The 20,172-nt window shown below is 51.9% G+C and overlaps 1 protein-coding gene across 3 annotated transcripts in view; it reads left to right on the forward strand.

Moving 5' to 3' along the window:
• IL16 (interleukin 16) overlaps positions 1–20,172 on the forward strand; it is an 89,046-nt gene that overhangs the window by 43,502 nt on the left and 25,372 nt on the right. For all 3 annotated transcript variants that reach the window (XM_006142651.3, XM_027769049.1, XM_006142653.3), the window contains exons 4-10: positions 1,882–2,021; positions 3,667–3,777; positions 7,562–7,676; positions 15,945–16,018; positions 17,579–17,792; positions 19,305–19,422; positions 19,611–19,743. In XM_006142651.3, coding sequence (XP_006142713.1) covers positions 1,882–2,021; positions 3,667–3,777; positions 7,562–7,676; positions 15,945–16,018; positions 17,579–17,792; positions 19,305–19,422; positions 19,611–19,743 — 905 coding nt within the window. The remainder of the gene's footprint in view (positions 1–1,881; positions 2,022–3,666; positions 3,778–7,561; positions 7,677–15,944; positions 16,019–17,578; positions 17,793–19,304; positions 19,423–19,610; positions 19,744–20,172) is intronic.

The raw sequence follows: 20,172 nt of genomic DNA on the forward strand, positions 1-20,172 counted from the left end.
CCCGTTTTTTTTTTTTGAGAGACTTTTGCTATAGGGCACATGAGCTCACTGGAGAGACAGAAAGCAAGAAAGCACCCCACCCCCAGGGGGGAATGGCCACACTGCAGTCCCTTCTCCTCCATTCCCGCCTTGGGATCTTGGGCACGCATGCACACGTGCCTGGCAGGAGTTTCAAGCTGCTGAGTCCAGGACTCGAACTGTGGTTGACCAGTGATAGAACCATTGTGTCATCTGCTGACCCTGTCATCTGCCTTTCAGCTAACTCCCCAGGTAAATACGACGCACAGGCAGCTTGGGCCCAGGTGGTCCCCAGCCTCTGCACGCAGCTGTTTCACGTTTCAGTGGCCTCTTTCCAGAGCGTGGTTTCCACGCCCTTGGCGTCCTCTTCCCGGTCCATCTGGGAGCCATCGGTTCCTGTAAGCAGAGAGGACCACCTACTTGTGCTGAGGCCGCTGCTGGGAGTGGCCATCCTGGCAGGGACATGTCCTCAGCCACGCTCTCAGCTGATGGGCCAAGACCTCTCCCTTCTCCACCACGCCTGTCACTTGTCCCTTTCAGGGACTTTGCATCCCAGGGAGACCGGTTCTTTTCCCCATCTGTCCTGGCCCCCAGCTGCCTCTCTGCAAAACCCGCCCCAGTCTGCCCTTCTCTCAACGATGACAACTAATCACCTGCTTTGCTCGGAGGGAATTTTCCCCAGATGTCCTCCTCACTTGAGCTGAGGGACCCAGGAAGACGGGCCTCTCTCTGGCCTCTAGAGGGCGCTCCTTAGACACTAGGGAAAGTGTAATAAAGTAGCTGGAGAGTAACTCCTATATCATGAACGTGTGGGAAAGAGGGTAGGTCGTAAACTGACAGTGGTTAAGGCGGCTCTCAGCTGTTTCTCCACTCTCAATGACTTTTAGAGCATTGTGAAGTACGGACGTGGCAAGCACCGTGGGTATTTCAGCGTGGAGGTGCTGCTCTAGGTGGGGGGATGAAGTCACAGTCTCTGAAGGGGTTCCCACTGTGTGGCAGATGAAAGGAAGCCTGGGAGGGACCAGTGGATGGCGTAGTGGTTCTGTTGCTGGACTCCCCATGGTCGACCAGGTAGCTACAAACTCCCGCCAGGCGTGTGTGTGTGTGTGTGCATGCCCAAGATCCCAGGAATTGAATGGAGAAGGGATTGCGGTGTGGCCATGCCGCTGGGGGATGATTTCTGGCTTTCTGTGTCTCTGGCGAGTGCACGCGCCCTATAGCAGAAATCTCTCCAAGAGAAAAGGAAGTCTGGTATTCGCACCGAATGGAGGGCCATCACTTTGCATTTGCTTGGATCCCCAAAGAATCCAGAGCTGTCAGTGTGTGGGGTGTGTATGTTCCCCCTTGTGAGGGAGTGTGTGCGAGTGTGTGTAAGAGCCACGCAAACACATCTTTCCGGGAGCGCGGAGGGTTCCTCCATCCCCCGTTCCTGCTGGCTTCCCTGGGTGCCCTCTGGTTCCTCCTCCTCCTGGGAGCCCTCTGAGCTGTCCTGCTCTCTCATCTTGGTTGGAGTTGAAAACTTCTGACCACAGGGTCTGAATTCAGTGTAGCACTGTGGCTTCCTGAGACCTCCTCCCCCAAATTGCAGGGCATAGGCGATCCCCGCCAGCTCTCGCTGAGTTGCATTGAGGTGAAATGCAAGCTAGAGCCCTGTCTTCACCCTCAGGCTCCAGAAAGCACAGGCGGAGGGAACGAGTTGCCTTCAGGCCTTCCACACGCCCCCTCTCCACCCATGCGCCCCACTCGGGGTGCCGAGGGGTTTATGTTGACCCTGACCCCTGGCTAAGCGAGCGTCAGCAGTTGGTGGGGCTCTGCGTTCTGGGAGCACAGATACTTCTTGCTGTGTTTTCTCTCCTGGCTCAGGTGTTAATCCCTACTGCACGGGAGACATTGATTTTGCAATGGCCGGGAAGTCAGCGGCGTCCGACAGGCAGCCCTATTCTCTCTGCAGTAACAGGAAGTCCCTGTCGCAACAACTGGACTGCCCAGCGGGAAAGGCTGCGGTAAGGATAAAGGGAAAGGGGAGGGCGGCAGGTGGCGTGGTGGTTAAGGTGCTGGACTCCCGCAGGGTCGACCTTGGTGCAAGTCCCAGACCTGGCAGCTTGCCTTCTCATTCTGTCTTTCTTGCATGCATGTGCCCCGTAGCACATTTTTAAAAATAATGAATAAAACTAAATAAATAATTATTTTTAAAAAGAAAAAAAAAGAATAAAGGGGACAAAACATGGAGGGGAGGGGTCCACGGTTCATAGTGGATAGGGTATTGCACCCCCAGAACTGCAGAGGCCAGTTCAGCAGTGAGACCATTTCTAGGTGAGGAATGGCCCTTCAGAGAGCGCCCCCTTGTGACAGGCACTTGCAGGTGCTGTCCCTTCAATACTGTCAGGTGCTAATGTGTAGAGAAGGCGGGGCAGCCCCTGACCAGAGGCTTGATGAGGATCCCTTTACTTCTTCCTAAAGCTCCAGGAGGTAGGCAAGGGACCTGGGGCTTGGACATGCTGAGAAAATATGTGTGTTCACTTTGCTAACACTAAAGCAGAATTTGGACTCCAAAGCCTGTGCTTCTAACCCTTGTGGCAGTGGGTTGCTTTCCCAGTGCTACTCCCCTTCTGAAAACACGCTAGAGGAGGCCAGCAGGTGGCGTCATGGTTAAGGGGCTGGACTCCCACATGGCCGACCGTGGTTTGAGTCCTAGATCCGGTGGTTTGAAATTCACCCTGGGCGTGTGTGTGTGCGTGCCCAAAAGCCTGAGAGGAGAATGGAGGAGAAGGGATTGCAGCGTAGCCACCCCCCAGAGGGGGTGATTTCTCGCTTTCCCTCCATCTGTCTGTCCAGTGAGCACGTGTGCCCTATAGCCCTAAGCTCTCAAGAGATAGTAATAATAATGATCAAATTAAGAAGGAAACAAGCTAGAAAGAAAGGTGCTCTTAGCCCCGTTTTTGCAGTGAGGACACTGCGGCTTGGCGATGTCTGTCCGACGCATACATTTTAAAACCAAGGACCGGAATCTGAACTGAGCCTGACGTGGCTCCCCAGTGTGTGTCCTTCCTCCCACGGGGACCAGCTTACAGACTGGGAGCGACACCGATACACAGGCGGTCACTTCCCTCCAGTTCCATCCTGTCAGGATTTGGGCCACACGTGTTCATGCACCACATGTTTTTCAAGCCACCAGGGCTGGGATTCAAACCACAGTTGGCCAGGTAGGATCCGGCTTTCTTAAGAACTAGGCCACAGGCCAGTCCTAGGTTGGAGTTTCCATCTTTGGATTCCTGCCCCCTGGCCCGGCACCCCGCGCAGCCCAGGAAGATGTCAGTGAATCTCTCTTGAGCAGGACGCCATCTGCGTGGGCGTTCGCGGCAGTGACCTTCACCTCTGCCTGAGGCCTTGGTTATGAGGACCCATCCTGGGCACAGCGTGGGCTATGACATCTGCACATCCCTCCCTGAAGCCCGAGAGAGCCTTTGCTGCGGCCCTGCGGGGAGAGCGGGCCCCTCCCACCCACACCCCGTTAACCACCTGCAGTCCTGCAGCTGTGGGTCCTCAGGGCAGAGGGCGTCCCTCTCTGTGGCTGGGCTTCCTGCTCCCCGGGAGGCGGTGCTGCTGTCCCATGTGGCTCATGCTCTGTCCCCCGGCCCCTCTCTGCAGGGCACTTCGAGACCTACACGGTCGCTGAGCACGGCTCAGCTGGTGCAGCCGTCTGGGGGCCTGCAGGCTTCGGTCATCTCCAACATCGTGCTGATGAAGGGCCAGGCCAAGGTAAGGACCGCCGGCATCGGGACTCCTGGGCGACACCCGTTCCCGCGAGAAGGACGTGACTGGCGTCACGGCATGCCAGAGGTGGTAAACACAGAGTTTAGACTGTTAAAACTCAAGAACGAGGGGCTGGCAGGTGGTGTGGTGGTTAAGGCACTGGACTCCTATGTGGCCGACTGTGGTTCGAGTCCCGGACCTGTTGGCTTGCTTTCTCTCTTTCTCTTCCTGGTTAAATTAATGATAACACTATTAAATAAAATGAAATAATTCTTTTAAAATATCAGAACTAAGTGAATTTCAAGCAACGCACACTTTTCCAATCAGCAAAATGATGGTTTTCTTACAGAGGACACTGTGACCTTCAGCACTTTTGGAGCTTGGTCCCTAATTCATTTCTAGCTTCTTTTCTTTTTTTTCCTTTTTAAGGTTTTTGCCATAGGGCATGTGTGCTCAAGAGATACGGAGAGAGGGAAAAGTGAGAAATCAGCCCCAAAGGGAATTGGCCACACCACAATCTTTTCTCCTTGTCTCCTCTCAGGATTTTGGGTATGCACACACACACACACACACACGCCTGGCATGGGTCAGGGACTCGAACCGCAGTCAGCCGTGTGGGAGTCCAGCACCTTAACTACCACGCCACCTGCTGGCCCCAGCCCATTTTTCTGACTAGTAAATCAGAGTACCTTTTTCAGATACTGTAATAAATGACCTTTACGTTTTTTGTAATGTACCAAAGAAGGCAGAATAGTCAAGAACACCAGAACTTACACAAACGGGACCCAAAATGGCGCAGATGCTGTTGGTGTGTCTGAAATGTCACTCGTCTCCGTGGGGCCTGGCGGTGGAATGAGAGGGATGGTGGCGTGTAGGAATTCTGGCGTACACACCGCAGGGGCGAGGAGCACACAGTGAGGAGGCCGGCCGGCCTCCGTTCAGCCGATGCAACCTCACCAAGGCCTCGTCATGCATGGGGAAGGCCAGCAGGACTGAGGCCGGGGTTGGGGTCAGGAGGACGAGGAGGAGGAGGAGGAGGAGGAGGAGGAGGAGGAACCGGATCTAGAAGGATCAGCCAGTGCTTGAGGTAAAGTCACATCGAACCGTCCAACCAGCCAGCAGGACTCCGGCGTTGTGCCGAGAGCTTCGCAGACCAAGCTGGTAATCCTCCCAGCAGTCCTTCTCTGTCTCCCTTCGCTAGAGGTGGGGACCGAGGGCCTGGGACATTACACTTGCCCAGGGTCACTTGGTCAGTGAGCGGCTGAACCACGATGACCCCAGGCTGCCTGACTCCGGGGCCTTGCTCTTGGCCGTCACGCTGTCCTGCCTCACCAGGGTGGGTGAGCGCTTGTGTCTAGAGCAGCTGTTTCAGCCAGGGTGAGTCTAAGGGCCTACAGGGGAGCCCTGACACGGCTCCTCCTTCACATGTTCCCTGAGGTTGTGCTACTCTTGGTCACCATTTGTCTCGCCTGTCCTGGAACACACCCCGCCTTCACAGAAGCTGTGAGCAGCACCCTGTTCACGGGGTTTTCTAGCCTGGTGCATGCTCACCGGTTCCCTGCAGTGTTGTAACGAGGGCTGACACACCTTCTGTGTCTGTGCACAGGGGTTACACGCCAGGCAGCCATGAGCAGCTGCTGACCTGAGATAACTGTGCGCTTGTCCGTTCTGTTGCTAGTAACAGAAAATACCCGACCTGGGGACTTGAGGAGAATGGAGGTTTATTTAGCTCACGGTTTGGAGGTCCCAGGCCCAGAGGCCATACTGGGCAACGGCTTTTCTGTTGTTAGGGCCTTAGCACTGTGCAGGGTGTCATAGTGGGAACAGAAGCAAGCATCTGTGTCCATCCATCTGCATGTCCCTGCTGGTGTCCTTCCTTCTCCTTAAAAGCCTACCAGAGGGACCAGCAGTTGGCATTATGGCTACGTCGCTGGACTCCCATGTAGTCGACTATGGTTCAAGTCCCGGACCCAGGGGCTTAAATTCATGCTGGTAGCGTGTGCATGCGTGCCCAAGATCCCTAGAGGAGCATGGAGGAGAAAGGATTGCGATGTGGCCATCCCCCCGGGGGGTGATTTCTCGCTTTTTGTCTCTCTCTGTCTTTCTGGTGAACGCACATGCTCTATAGCAAAAACTTCTCCCCCCACCCCCCAAAAAAAAGGAAAAGAAAAAAGCCTACCAGGAGTCAGTCATAGAGACTCCACCCCAATCATTTAATTCCTCTCAAAGACCCCCCACCTTTTTTTTTTTTAAATAAAAATTTTAGAGAGAGATCTTTGCTATAGGGAGCATGTGCTCACTGAAGAGACAGAGAGACAGAAAGTGAGAAATCAGCTACCGGGGGGGACAGCCACCCCACAATCCCTTCTCCTCTAGTCTCCTCTTCGGATTTTGGGCACGCACGCACAAGCGCCCAGTGTAAGATTTAAGCTGCCGGGTCCAGGACTGAAACTGTGGTCTACTACGTGGGAGCCCAGCGACATAACCATTACACCATCTGCTGGTCCCAGGATTCACTTTTTGATACTTTTGTAGCCAAATCTCAATACACAAATCGTGGGGAGAGGACCCAAACCACAGCACTGCCCACGGCTAACGGCCCTGTTTTGTAGGCGGCCGGCCCAGGGTTACTGGCCACCACCTGGCATGCTGGACTCAAACCCCTGGCTTCCCACTGGTACTGCTGCCTTCCCAGAGCCCAGGGCACCCGTGGAGGCCGGATGCCCACAGATAGGAAGGGTACTCACTGCCTTCAGGCGGCTCCCAGGCTAGAAGAGCGTCCGCTGAGCCCAGGAGAAGGCTGTAGGGAGTTCGAGTTTTCTGGTTTTTCGGGAAAATGCTGCAAGTTGTGCAAACTTGTTTTGCTATGTGGCGGGCTGCCCAGGTCCTCCCGTTAATGCCCCCGGCAGGTTGCAGGTGTGCAGGGGAAGCCGCACCCCCCATAGACCTCACTCGGCCCTCCCCTCCGCCTTCCCTGCTGCTTCCAGGCTGCTCCCACAGGGGGACTACCTGCTGGGTCCTGAGCTCTCCTCCCAGGGCCACCGCACAATCCTAGACCTGCTTGTCGACTGGGGGGGGGGTGACCTACAACAATGGTGGGGAGGGAGACGGTGCAGGTGCAGGCGGGTCATGGGAGGGGGGTCAGACTGCAGAACAGAAGGGAGCGAGGGACCTTTGGTAGGAGCCCGAGTGCGGCTTTCATCACAAGCTGCTGTTATCACAGTTGAGGTTTTGGCTGTTGTTGCTAGGTGTGTGTGTGTGTATTTAAGAATTACTTAATTTTATTTATTATGATTTTTAAAGAATTACTTGATTTTATTATCATTTAATATTTTTTAATTTGACCAGAGAGAGAAAAAAAAAGAGAGACAGTGAGAAAGCAAGCCCACCAGGTTCAGAACTCAAACCCCGGTCAGCCATGTGGGAGTCCAGCACCTTAACCACCATGCCACCTGCTGGCCCTGCGAGGTATGTTTTAGACACAATTCTGTGGGTTAGGTTATAACATCATTTTTTGTTTCTTCTGTGAGCAAGAGAGCCAGAGACAGAGAGACAGCACCCCGAGAGGGTCTCTACACCACGATCCACCCTGAACCTCAGCGGGGCCAGGGTCACGGGCGCGCTCACTCCTGGCACACCTCGGGAAGCGTCCAGATGTGAGCCGAAGTGCCCCCCCGGCCCTCAGTTAGAGTTCTTCTCTCTCCTTTGCAAGGCCAGAGGCCGGAAAGGTGCCTTGCTGAGCTTGCCCTCAGCAAGGGCCAGCCTGGCTCATAGCCTCCTCTTTCCCCAGGGCTTGGGCTTCAGCATCGTGGGGGGGAAGGACAGCATCTACGGTCCCATTGGAATCTACGTCAAAACCATCTTCGCTGGGGGAGCCGCGGCTGCCGACGGAAGGCTGCAAGAAGGTAGATTTCCCTTCTCTTCTCAGCGGCGCTGTAGGGTCGGTAGCAGAGTCCAAAATCACTGGTCTGTAGATCTTGGGACAAGATGTGTCTGGAGCTTTGTTGTTGTTGTTGTTCAAGAGAAACTTTTGCTATAGGGCGTGTCCACTGGCTGGACAGAGAGAGAAAGGGACAGAGACAGAAAACGAGAAATCACCCTATCCCCCCCATGCTGCAACCCCTTCTCCTCCATTCTCCTCTCGGGATTTTGGCCACGCACACAAATGAACCCGGCATGAGTTTCAAGCTACTGGGTCTGGGACTCGAACTGCGGTCAGCCATGTGGGACTCCAGCAACGTACACATTATGTCATCTGCCAGTCCCTGAGTACCTTGTTTCTAATACTAGAGAAAGAGTGCCCTGGATTTGTGACAAGTATTTGTTTTTCCATGGTATCTTAAAAATCTGCTAGTGTTTGCTTTATCATAGATCTGTTGGAAATTTAGTTGTTATAAATTATCCTTTTTTTTTTTTTTGAGAGAGATTTTTTGCTATAGGATGCATGTGGTCACTGGAGAGACAGAGAGACAGAAAGTGAGAATTCACTCCCTAGGGTCATGCTGCAATTCCTTCTACACCATTATCCTTCTGGGATTTTGGGCACACATACACATGCACCCAGTGTAAGTTTTAAGCCACTGGGTCTGGGATTTGAACTGCAGCTGACTATGTGGGAGTCCATTATGCCATCTATTGCTCCGACATATTATTTTTTAAAAATAATTATTTTATTTAATTTTTATTTATTCACTCATTTTTTATTTCAATTTGACCAGAGAGAGACAGAGAAAGCAAGAGAGAGAAAGCAAGAAAGGAAGCCACCAGGTCCAGGACTTGAATCATAATTGGCCATATGGGAGTCCAGTGCCTTAACCACTATGCTACCTGCTGGCCTGTGATTTTCCTTTTTTCAGAACTTCTGCTTTGTGAATGGTACACTACTGTGGTCTTATAAGAACTCACAGTATATGAAAAAAAGTTTTCTTTTCTCTCTCTTCCTAATGAGCTACTGTTCCGTACAATTTTACGTCTCTCTGACTGGACCAATGATGGATACCACAGATCTTTTCAGATTACACACACTCATTCCCCACAATGCTCTACATGGAAATCACAAGTTCTTTTTTTCATTGGCTATGCTAAGGTTGTTTTCCAAAATCCAACCTCATTAATTTTTGAGACATTTTTAGCTGATGGTTAATTATTTTGTTTTTCTTTGGAACTGTATTTCACAGCAAAGAATATCATTGACAATTTAATATATACTTTCAAAATAGCCAGTAGAGCAAATTTTAAATGTGCGCAATATAACATAATATATTGAAGGTGATGTTACACGCCTGAGGGCCAGTGAAGATTTAATTGGCTAGTCTGAGAAGGGTTGTTTGGAAAGTAAATAGCTCATCTTTTTCACTTTATTTTCTAAAATTACCAACTCCAGGTGACCCTCTGGGGAGCAGAATAATTAAGATTGTTAAGAAGTGGCAGGGAGCTAAATACTGTGCTTTGAAACACTTCTCTGATATGAGGATCCCACCTCTAGTTCAGCTTGCACATGAAGTTTGAGGAAGACCTGCCTCCAAATGTGGCATCCTGAGGCGTGTGCACGGAGCACCCCGGTGTGGGGCTGGGGCACTGACACGGGCTTTATCCCTTCTTCTCCAGGAGGCTTGTTAATACAGCAGCATGCTTTTCACTGAAAGGTCAAGTGTAGACAGATTTGATGAACAGAGTGATTCCGCACCAAGAGCCAAGAGTACAAATGTCGGTCTCCTCTCTCATTTCCAGCAGCCATCTGGCGCTACAGTAGCATGTCCCCTTGAGCACTTCAGAAATGAGCTGTCGACTGGGCTCGGGAAGAGCCCTCCTGGGTCAGTAAATAGGAAAGGTCAAGGAGACACGACTTCTGCCTTTACTTAGCAAGTGGATATACCGCGGCTGCCGACGGAAGGCTGCAAGAAGGTAGATTTCCCTTCTCTTCTCAGCGGCGCTGTAGGGTCGGTAGCAGAGTCCAAAATCACTGGTCTGTAGATCTTGGGACAAGATGTGTCTGGAGCTTTGTTGTTGTTGTTGTTCAAGAGAAACTTTTGCTATAGGGCGTGTCCACTGGCTGGACAGAGAGAGAAAGGGACAGAGACAGAAAACGAGAAATCACCCTATCCCCCCCATGCTGCAACCCCTTCTCCTCCATTCTCCTCTCGGGATTTTGGCCACGCACACAAATGAACCCGGCATGAGTTTCAAGCTACTGGGTCTGGGACTCGAACTGCGGTCAGCCATGTGGGACTCCAGCAACGTACACATTATGTCATCTGCCAGTCCCGTGTCTGGAGCTTTCGGCACAGGGCTTGCAGGATCCTGGAGTCTGCAGGCCGCAGGGCGCTGTGGCTCCCCTGACTGGCACGTTGGCTGTGCACCTTTGCACGCTCGGTGCCTGACACGGTCACCTCTCAACAGGGTCCTGTGTCCTGCCTGGAACTGAAGATTGCTGCGCTTCCTTCCCCTCCCCTCCCCTCCCCTCCCCTCGGCTTGCCTCGCTCAGCAGTTAATCTTCCATATTCTTGCACTGTTTTTCTTTGGGAACATGAACTGCAACACAGAATACGTCTGGGGGTGTTCAGGAAGGGAAGGGAGGGCCAGGGCGTCCCAAAGACGGGTGTGGGGGAACTGCTTCAGTTGTCTCCAGACAATCACCCTTGGCTACGAGGGTCCACAGCAAGCGTGGCACGGGTTGGACGGGGAGTCGCCGGCCACCCCTGTCCCTGCAGAAGTGTGTTGTGTAAGACTGCAGTGCTCTGTGCAAGTCATGGTCACGGCAGAGTCCCTGAGCTCGTTCCTGTACGGAGCCGTGTGCACGAGGACGCTCCCAGCTCCGTACCGTCAGGGTTAGACACGAGGGACTGTATTTTGGTTCTGGAATTTTCACGCCTACAGTCAGAATAGGCCCAGTGCTTCAGCATCGTGCAGATATTGTCTAGCGCTGACAAGCTCGAGGCTCTAGGAATGCAGAGAAGAATCAGACACGGTCCTTTTTCTTTTTGCCTTTTTTTTTTCTTTTTTTGAGAGTTTTTTTCACTATAGGGTGCGTGCGCTTGCCAGACAGACAGAGAGACAGAGACAGAAAGCAAGAAATCACCCCCCGGGGGGATGGCCACGCTGCAATCCCTTCTCCTCCATTCTCCTCTCAGGATCTTGGGCACGCACACACACGGCATGAGTTTTAAGGCACCATGTCCGGAACACAAACCGCGGTCGACTACGTGGGAGTCCAGTAACATAGCCATTACGCTAATTGCTGGTCCCCCTCTTTTTTTTTTTTTAAAGAGAGTTTTGTGTGTACCCACCAGAGAGACAGAAAACCAGAAATCAGTCCCCTAGGGGGAATGGCCATGCCACAGTCCCTTCTCTTCCGTTCTCCTTGGGATTTCGGGCATGCGCACACAGCCAGCATGCTTCTGGTGGGAGTCCGGCACCTTAACCACCCTGCTGCCTGCTGGCTCCATCCCCTTATTTTATTTATTATTTTTAAAAGAAGTTTTTGCTATAGGGCACATGCACTTGCCTGAGAGACAGAAAGCGAGAAATCACCCTCCAGAGGGATGACCACGCCACAATCCCTTTTCCTCCACTCTGTACGTGGGATCTTGGGCATGCATGCACGTGCATCCGGCATGAGTGTTATTTACTTATTTGTTCTTTAAAGAGAGATTTTTGCTATAGGGCACATGCACTTGCCAGACAGACAGAGACAAAAAGCGAGGATGGCCATGTTGTAATCCCTTCTGCTCCATTCTCCTCTCAGGATTTTGGGTATGCACGCACATGTGCCTGGTGAGTTTTAAGCTGCCAGGTCCGGGACTCCAACCACAGTCAACTATGAGGGAGTCTAGTGACATAGCCATTATGCCATCCGCTGGTCCCCCCTTGGTGTGAGTTTGAGGTCACTGGGTCCAGGACTCGAACCATGGCCGGTTATGTGAGAGTCCAGCGACATAACCATTACGCCATCTGCTGGTCCCCTGGGGGGGGGTGATTCTAGCTTTCCCTCTCTCTGGTGAGTGCATGTGCCCTATGGGGGGAAAAAAAACTTATAACACAAGTCAAAAGAATTTTCCGTGCTGTCATGACATGTGAAAATTAAACACAAACTTCAGTGTTCCTGAAAACAGCTTTCCTGGGCAGCAGCCATACGCATCCTTTTACCTGTAACCTGTGGCTACTTGTGTGCTGCGACAGCGCTGAGTAGGTGCAGAGCTTCCGATATTTACGATCCGGCTCTCTGCAGGAAAGGTTTGCCAGCCCCACGTTACACAGGATTACGCACATGGATTTTATGTATGGGCAGAGCAGAGCCTTTGAAGGTTTTTATGGTCAGGGAGGGACCGCCATGAGCAGGGTTTTTAGATGATTCAGGAAACAGAGCACAGATTGAAGGAAGCTAGCTGGTCAGGGACCAGACGCTAACAGCGAATAGGCTATAGGAGAGTGAGACTCCAGACCCCTCGACCCTGCCCTGACGTTGTAACTCGGGAGGAGAAAGCGCAGCAGAGAAGGGACAGAGCTTGAGTGGAGGTGGTCAGAGAATACATGAGGATTTCTGCTTTTAATTAGAGAAAGAAAATGCCTTCTAATACAAGGAGGATGCGGCAAGGGGGGGGGAAGGAAGAGGAAGCAAAAGAAGTGTGTAGGTTTGGGCTGCAGAGTGGAGACCCGCATACAGGAGACCACTAGGTGGCGCTGCCCGACAGCCGCACCAGCTCAGGCTGGGCGTTATGGGGACAAGGTCGAGCCTTTTGTCCAACCTTCGGAAAATAGCTGAAGTTTTAGGATGAATGCAAAAGACAGGAAGAGAGAAGAGGGCTAAGGCAGGCTTGGATCTGGGGGCAGATAAAAGAGCCGCAGAGAAGAAGGAAGAGCCATGGGATCTTCAGAACCCAGAGAGAGTACCATTGTTTCATTACCTTCTCTAATTTTGTGTAGGAGGGTGGTTTGAAAGGGCAAGAAAAGAGAGTATTGTGTTTTGTTTTTCCTGAATGCAAGCCTGTCCGAACCACACTTGGTTACTTTTTTTTTGGTGTGTGTGTGTGTGTGTGTGTGTGTGTTTCCCTTGTTTAAAAGTGATGATAAAAATAGAGACTTCAGTGACCCAGGACATTCAACCTAGTATACAATACCTGATTCAGGCCTCAATGAACTGGCCAGTCAAACCACCTTTGGTATGTTTTTTCCAAAAGTTAAGTTTTAGAATCGACTCTTGAGTTCATGGGGAGTATGTTAGCAACAGAAGTTTGGTGTATGGATCAACACTACTCTTTTATTTTATGTCCTCTTCCAAAAAAAAAAAAAAAGACCATATAGGATGCATTTGGCCAAACCAGGGAAGTCAAGGAAGTCAAGTTTGGGTGAGGAGAAGGTCAGTCATTGGCCGTGCGGAAGTATTATCTTGGTCTGTCGTTTAGCACTCACCTAGTTACTTCTTGATTATTTTGAAATGTGTTTATTTTTACTCCTAGACTTGGAATCTCATAAAAACCAGGGCTGGGTCCTTTCATTTTTCTCTTAGTCCAGCAACCTAGCAGGTTGAGCTGACTCGAATATTCTTCCAATCTACCTCTTTCCTCATTTTCCAATACATTGACATGTTAGATTAAAAAAATAATCTAGACTCAAAAAAGGAAAGGGGAAAAAAAAAAAAAAAAACAACCAGAAAGTCCAGCTGCCAGAAAACAAAGAAACAGCTATAAATCTAAGCACAGCAAACTCCGGGATTGATGATGTAGCCCCGAAGGCTGCTGGATTGCTTATAGACCCTACGGGCCAGGGGCTAGGATTTGAACACTCACACAGGGACGGGGGACAGGGCCTTGGGTCCCCGTGAGGCGCTGAGATCCTGTATGCAGCCTTGGTGCTGAAAGAGCAGCGCCTCGTTAAAGTCCAGCAGGGGCCGGGAGGCGATAAGGAAGCTGAACTTTGCCTAGCTCGAGTGGGGAAAACCTCTCTCCTATGAAAACGACTAACGAAGCCTCTGTTACATACGGGTGTGCAGGCGGCACTTCTCATCCCTGGAGTGTAAATGAATCCTCAGGCTAAGGAGTTATTAAAACTCGTCCCAACCCAGTGTAACCTTTGGGGTTCAAAGTAGAAATAAAGGGAAAAGGGCCTGGTAGTGACCTGGGGGGGACGGGAATCCCTTAGAAAACCAGAGTACCCCGAGGAGTTCATAGTGAAGATCTCACACCTGGAAATGTCTGCTGTTAAGGAAAAGGGAAGGAAGGAAGAGGAGGATTAGCCCTCGGAAACGTAAGGCAATCTAAAAGAAACTAGAGTTACTATGTTTAAAACGATTTTTAGGTGGGGCCAGCAGGTGGCGTCGAGGTTCAGGTGACTAGATCCCACATGGCCGACTGTGTGGGTCAAGTCCTGGACCCGGTAGCTTGAAAAACATGCCAGGTATATGTGTGTGTGTATGCCCAAAATCCTGGAGGAGAAGGAAGAAGGGATTGCAATGTGGCTATATCCCCCAGGGAAGCTTTCTCACTTTCCTTCTCTGTTTCCTGTGAGCACATATGCAAAATAAAAGAAATAATAATCATAAAATCAATACAATTATTTTTTAAAAGGGAAAAGAAAAGGAAAAAATAGAATGCAATCAAACATTAGATGAATGACAAAAAAAAATCCCATAAATCTTAAAAAAAAAAGAAAAGAAAAGAAAAGAAAAAAAAGTGGGACCAGCAGGTGACGTGGTGATTAAGGCCCTGGACACTCCCACATGGCTGACCACAGTTCGAGTCCCAGACCTGGTGGTTTGCTTTCTCACTTTCTCTCTCCCCCTCTGCAACTCCCTCTGGTCAAAATTAAAAATGAAAAAGAATGAATTAGTAAAATTAAAAATCATAAAAAAAAAGTAATTGAAATAAAAAACAGGTGTTAAACAGCAGATTAGCCGCTACTAGGAGCAGTGGTCTGAAATACACTGTCCAAATAGGGATTTTAAAAGGAGCGAAATAGAGAGGAAGAAAGTGTGCAGACAGATAATGGCCTGGAATTTTCCAGAACTGATCTAAGGCCTGAAACCTCAGCCTGAGGAGGTGTGAAGAGCATCTTTCCATGTCCCAGGACATAAGAGTGATACTGTGAACTATGCTTGCAAGCAAAAGCAAAGCAAGAAAAACTCTTAACCAGAGGAAGAGGATTTGTTATTGACAACAACAGACTTACAGTTCATTGACAGCGAATTCATTAGTCACACTCAGGCCAAGAAGTCTGCGTAAAAATAGTGTTTGCATGATTTGTCCAGGACAGGGCTGAAGGTGTGGAACTTGCTCCTGGTTTGTGAACTGGATACATCTAAGGCAAGGGAGAAAGCAAAGCTATGCTCTTCCTGGGGTAACTCCTTGGGTTTTGAAGCAAGGACTTGGGTCGAAAGATCAGAGTTCTAATTCTCTTCATTATGAGACTTGGGACCTTTCCGAGCTGGGTCTCCACTGTGTTCTGGAAATGCACATCCACCCACATCCATCAAGCACTTGGTAGACCTCAACAGCATAGGCCCTGGGGACATAGCACACATGTCTGTCCCCAAGAACTGTCAGTGTGGTGGTGGAGTGACCTGCAGGTGACACACATCGTGACAAAGGTAGGAACAGGGTGATAAAGATAGCAGGTGCCAAAAGATTAAGAGGTAGCTGGGGCTGGTGAGTAGCATAGTGGTTGAGGTGCTGGACTCCCACATGGCCAACCATGGTTCAAGTCCCAGACCCGGTAGCTTGAAACTCATGCCAGGTGTGTGTGCGTGCATGCCCAAAATCCCAACAGGAAAACAGAGGGAAAGGGATTGTGGTGTGCTCCTCCCCACTGGGGGGATGATTTCTCACTTTCTCTCTGTCTCTGGCAAGGGCATGCATCCCATAGCAAAAGTTATCTTTAAACAAATAATAAGAAGGGGGTAGCCCAAGGAGGCAGGAGGAGTACTTTTGGTTCATGAAATTACACAGAACAAGCATTTAGCTGCATAGAATATTCTGGAGCTTGCCGAAAGAGGACCCTGGGAGCAGTGGGTGGGCAGGGGCCAGGCCTGGAGTGTACACAGTGCCAGGAAAGGCCACCCGTGTGACCTCGACCGAGAAACATCCGCCCCGGCACTTTGGGCATGGAGTGGGAAGCTGAGAAGGTGAGAGTTCAAGGCCAGGGCAATGCCCCTTGGTTACCTTCTCTTCCTGCCTAAACAGGTGATGAAATTCTGGAACTCAATGGTGAGTCGATGGCTGGACTGACGCACCAGGACGCTTTGTACAGGTTCAAGGTACTGTCCCTAATCAGTGTGTCACCAGATTCAGGGGCCCTCGAGGCAGAGAAGCCCGGCGCGATCGCCGCCTACATCCCGGCCTCCACATGAGAAACGTGGGCTCCTTTACGCGGGCACCTAGCAGAGACTGATCCTAGCATAGCATCCGCTGGACGCCATGCTCATAACATGATAATGCCATTGGGGTGGTTGTAGAGGAAGATTAAAGCTGCTTAAGACTCTTCAAACTGGGCCAGCAGGTGGCACGGAGGAGAAGGCAGCTGGATCCCATGTGGCCGACTCTGTGGTTTGAATCCTGGACCTGAAGGTTTGGAAATACACCAGGCACATGTGCGTGCATGTCTATAATCCTGGCAGGAGAATGGAGGAGAAGGGATTGTGGCGTGGCCATCCCCCTGGGGGGTGACGTCTCACTTTCCTTCTTGCTCTGTCTCTTTCCAGTGAGCACATGTGCCCTATAGCAAACTAAAAAAAGAAAACAAAAAAAAAATTATAGAACTGTCTTACAACAATCTGTGTGGGGTCAGCAGGTGGGGTGGAGGTTGAAGCGCTGACACCCACATGGCTGGCTGTGTGATTTGAGTCCTGGACCCCGTGGCTTGACAAATCACACCAGGTATGTACACGTGCATGCCCACCCAAGAAGTCCCAAGAGGAGAATGGAGAAGGGATCGCAGCGTAGTCCTACACCGGGGGGTTTCTCACGGTTCCCCGGGTGCCTGTCCGTCTCTGGGGAGCACCCGTAGCAAAACTAGAAACAAGCCGGTCTGTGTACTTATTCTGGTGTATGTAACCATCTACGGCAGGGTTCTGTGGGGTTACGAGGGCACATGTGCTTGCCAGACAGAGAGAGCGGGAGAGGGAGGAGGGGAAAGCACCCTCTCCACGGGGCGTGGCCACAGTCTCTTCTCCGTGTCTTCATCCTGTTGAGATTTGGGGCACACGTACCTGGCAGGGGTTTCAAAGCCACCAGGGCTGGGATTCAAACCCAGTGGGCTGCATGGAAGGGGGCTCTTTTAACCCCAAGGCTACAAGGCTGGCCCCTGTTTTTAGTTTTCTTTCTTTTTTTTAGAGAAAGATTTTTGCTATAAGGTATGTACACTCACTGGAGAGACAGAGGGAGAGAGAAAGAGAGAAATCACCCCCAAGGGGGATGGCCATGCCACAGTCCCTTCTCCTCCGTTCTCTCAGGATTTGGGGTACATACACATGATCCTGGTGTGAGTATCAGGCCTCCAGGTGTGGGACTTGAACTGCAGTCGGCCACGTGGGAGTCCAACGCCTTAACCACTGAGCCACCTGCTGGCCCTGTGTCTTAAGTTTATAAGACAACCACCAAAAGGGATTTTCGAGTCTCCACGTGGTCGGTTCCATTCAGGGCTTTGTGTCTATGTCTCTGTCAGTCACACGCACATGTGCGGAGTGTGTGTGTGTGTGTGTGTGTGTGTGTGATCTGTCATACACATAATATGTCACACACGTGAATATATAGACATTGTATCACACACACGCGCTGCTGTGTTCCCCCTGCCCTGAGCGCCCTCTCCCTCCTCTCAGCAAGCCAAGAAGGGGCTCCTCACGCTCACCGTGCGCACACGCCTGACGGCGCCCCCCGCGCTCTGCAGCCAGCTGTCCCCGCCGCTCTGCCGCTCTCTGAGCTCCAGCTCGTGTGTCACCAAGGACAGCAGCTCCTTCTCGGAGAGCCCGGTGGCCCCCTCCAGCACCACCAAGCCCAACTACAGAGTCATGGTGGAGGTTTCTCTGCAGAAAGGTAGGAGTCTCGGCTGCTGGAAGGCCCCCACCCTGCCCCAGCCACCCTGGTCCCCTACCGCCGACTCCCCAGGCTTTCCTCAGACGCACTCAGGCCAGGGTCAGGGCAGGTGCCGCCTGTCCGCAGACCGCGGGGTCTGGAGTGGCGGCTCGCCTGGGCTTGGGAGTTGGCCTCAGCCTCTGCATCTCACCGGCCCGTAGGTCTCTGCAACATGCATTTCACTCACACCCACTCCTCTCCATCTTCACCAGAGGTGAAATCCAAGCCTCTGCTGTCTTGCTCAAGAAGAGCCTCTCTCCCTTTTTCTCTCTTTAAGAATCATTTATTAATTTATTAATGTTATTTTTAAAAATCTGCTATCGTGTATGTGCACTTAACTGAGAGACAGAGAAAGAGAGAACATGAGAAAGCAAGCTGCCAGGTCCGGGACTTGAACCGTGGTCGGCCGTATGGGAGTCCAGCTCCTTAACCATCGTGCCACCTGCTGGCCCCTAAAAATAGTCTCTTCAGTGATTTTCTCTTTTCATTTTTTGAGGGGAGAGCCAGAGAGTGTGTGCACTCACTAAAGAGACAGAGAAGAGTGAGGAGGCACGCCTATGGGGATGTCACACTATCATCCCTTCTCCTCCATCTCGCCTTCCTTTTGGGATTTTGAGAACATGCGTGCACACACATGCACCTGTTTTGTTTTTAAGCTGTGGGTTCAGGACTTGAACCATGCAGTCAGCTGTGTGGGATCTAGTACTTCAACCACCATGTCACCAGTTGACCTTATTTTTTTTTAAAGAATTTTTAAAATTTTATTTAATATAATTATTTTTTAATTTGGCCAGAGATGGAAAGATAGAAAGCAACCCACCAGGACTTGGGTTTGAACAGCGGTCGGCAGTGTGGGAGTCCCATACTTAACCACCACCCCCCGCCAGCCTGCTGTGTTTATTGTTAACTGCCCACAGTTCTTCCTCCTCCCAGCAGCCAGACATATTTGTAGAAGTGGACATTAAATCGTGTCACGTCTTTGTTCAAAACTCCTGCGGCGTCCCCTCCCTTCCCAGGATAGAGTAACCCCTTCCCAGTACCCCGCGTTTCCCCAGCCCCGTTCAGTCTGGCCTCGAGCCCTCTGGTGGTCAGCTCCCAGCACTCGCCATGTCTCCGCCGCTCGGGCCTTTCTGGCCCTCAGCGTAGCAGTTCTGCCTGCCCCGTGGGCTCTTGTCTCTCCTGGGAGTGCCCACCCGCCTCCTCATCCTCGCTCCTGTTCCTCCTGTCCACACCGCAGCCTGAGCATCGAGGCCCGAAGAGGCCATCACGCTTTCTAGCACCCGGGGAGTACTTGCCACCCCTTGTCTTCCCTGGACACTGAGTGTCCCTGCACACAGGGGACACCCCGTCAGTATGGGTGGAATGAAAGCCATAAGAAATGGGGGACCTTGCCTGGCCCGTGACCTTGTTGGTGGCACCGAGAGACAAGGCTGCAGCCGGGAAGGCTGAGTCCCCTGTCCCCCCCACCCCCAGAGGCTGGCGTTGGCCTGGGGATCGGCCTGTGCAGCGTGCCCTACTTCCAGTGCATCTCGGGCATCTTCGTTCACACGCTGTCGCCGGGATCCGTGGCGCACCTGGACGGCCGGCTCCGGTAGGTCCGTCCTCCCATCCTGGAATGGATCCCTGACCTACCGACAGTAGCGAGGGAGGGGCTGCTTTGGCCTGTCCTCCACTGAGTTCTGGGCAGGGGAATGCCCAGCCGGAAGTAGCCCCCAGGGAAGCAGTGGCCCAGATGCCACTTGCCGAGCAGCTGACGGCGTCCTGGTGCCGCTCGTGCAGGTGCGGCGACGAGCTCGTGGAGGTCAACGACTCCCCCGTGCACTGCATGACGCTCAACGATGTCTACGCCGTCCTGAGTCACTGCAGTCCCGGGCCAGTCCCCATCATCGTCAGCCGGCATCCAGACCCGCAGGTAACAGCACTGGGCCGTCCTCTCCCCCCGGGCTTGCTCTTTCACAGCTGGAGCAAGGCGGGCAGGAGGCAGATGTTGCCGGCCAGACTTCAGCCGGTTCCGAGTTTCTATGGTAAGGAGCGTTGGCAGCCAGGGGCCCTCAGCGAGCTCCTGGACGTTGGAGGTGACTGGCACTCGTTTAGCGAAGCTCCTGCCCTGAGTTGCAAGCTCTAGGGTAGAAAAAGAGACAGCCAGGTCCCAGCTAGGAGATGCAGATGTGTTCGCCCATGCCTCTGGTGGGTGCCGCTGGGAGAAGAGGCAGGTGAGTTCACGGGACGCCGCCCTGCCCTGCAGAACCTCATGGTCTCAACAGGACGCTGGGATAGAAGTGGCTGCAGCCCGGAGAGGCAGGTTCCCTGGGCATGCAGAACACTGCAGGGGAGGGTTCAG

The sequence above is a fragment of the Tupaia chinensis genome, unplaced genomic scaffold (genome assembly GCF_000334495.1).
Source record: "Tupaia chinensis unplaced genomic scaffold, TupChi_1.0 Scaffold000078_1, whole genome shotgun sequence".
NCBI lineage: Eukaryota > Metazoa > Chordata > Mammalia > Scandentia > Tupaiidae > Tupaia > Tupaia belangeri.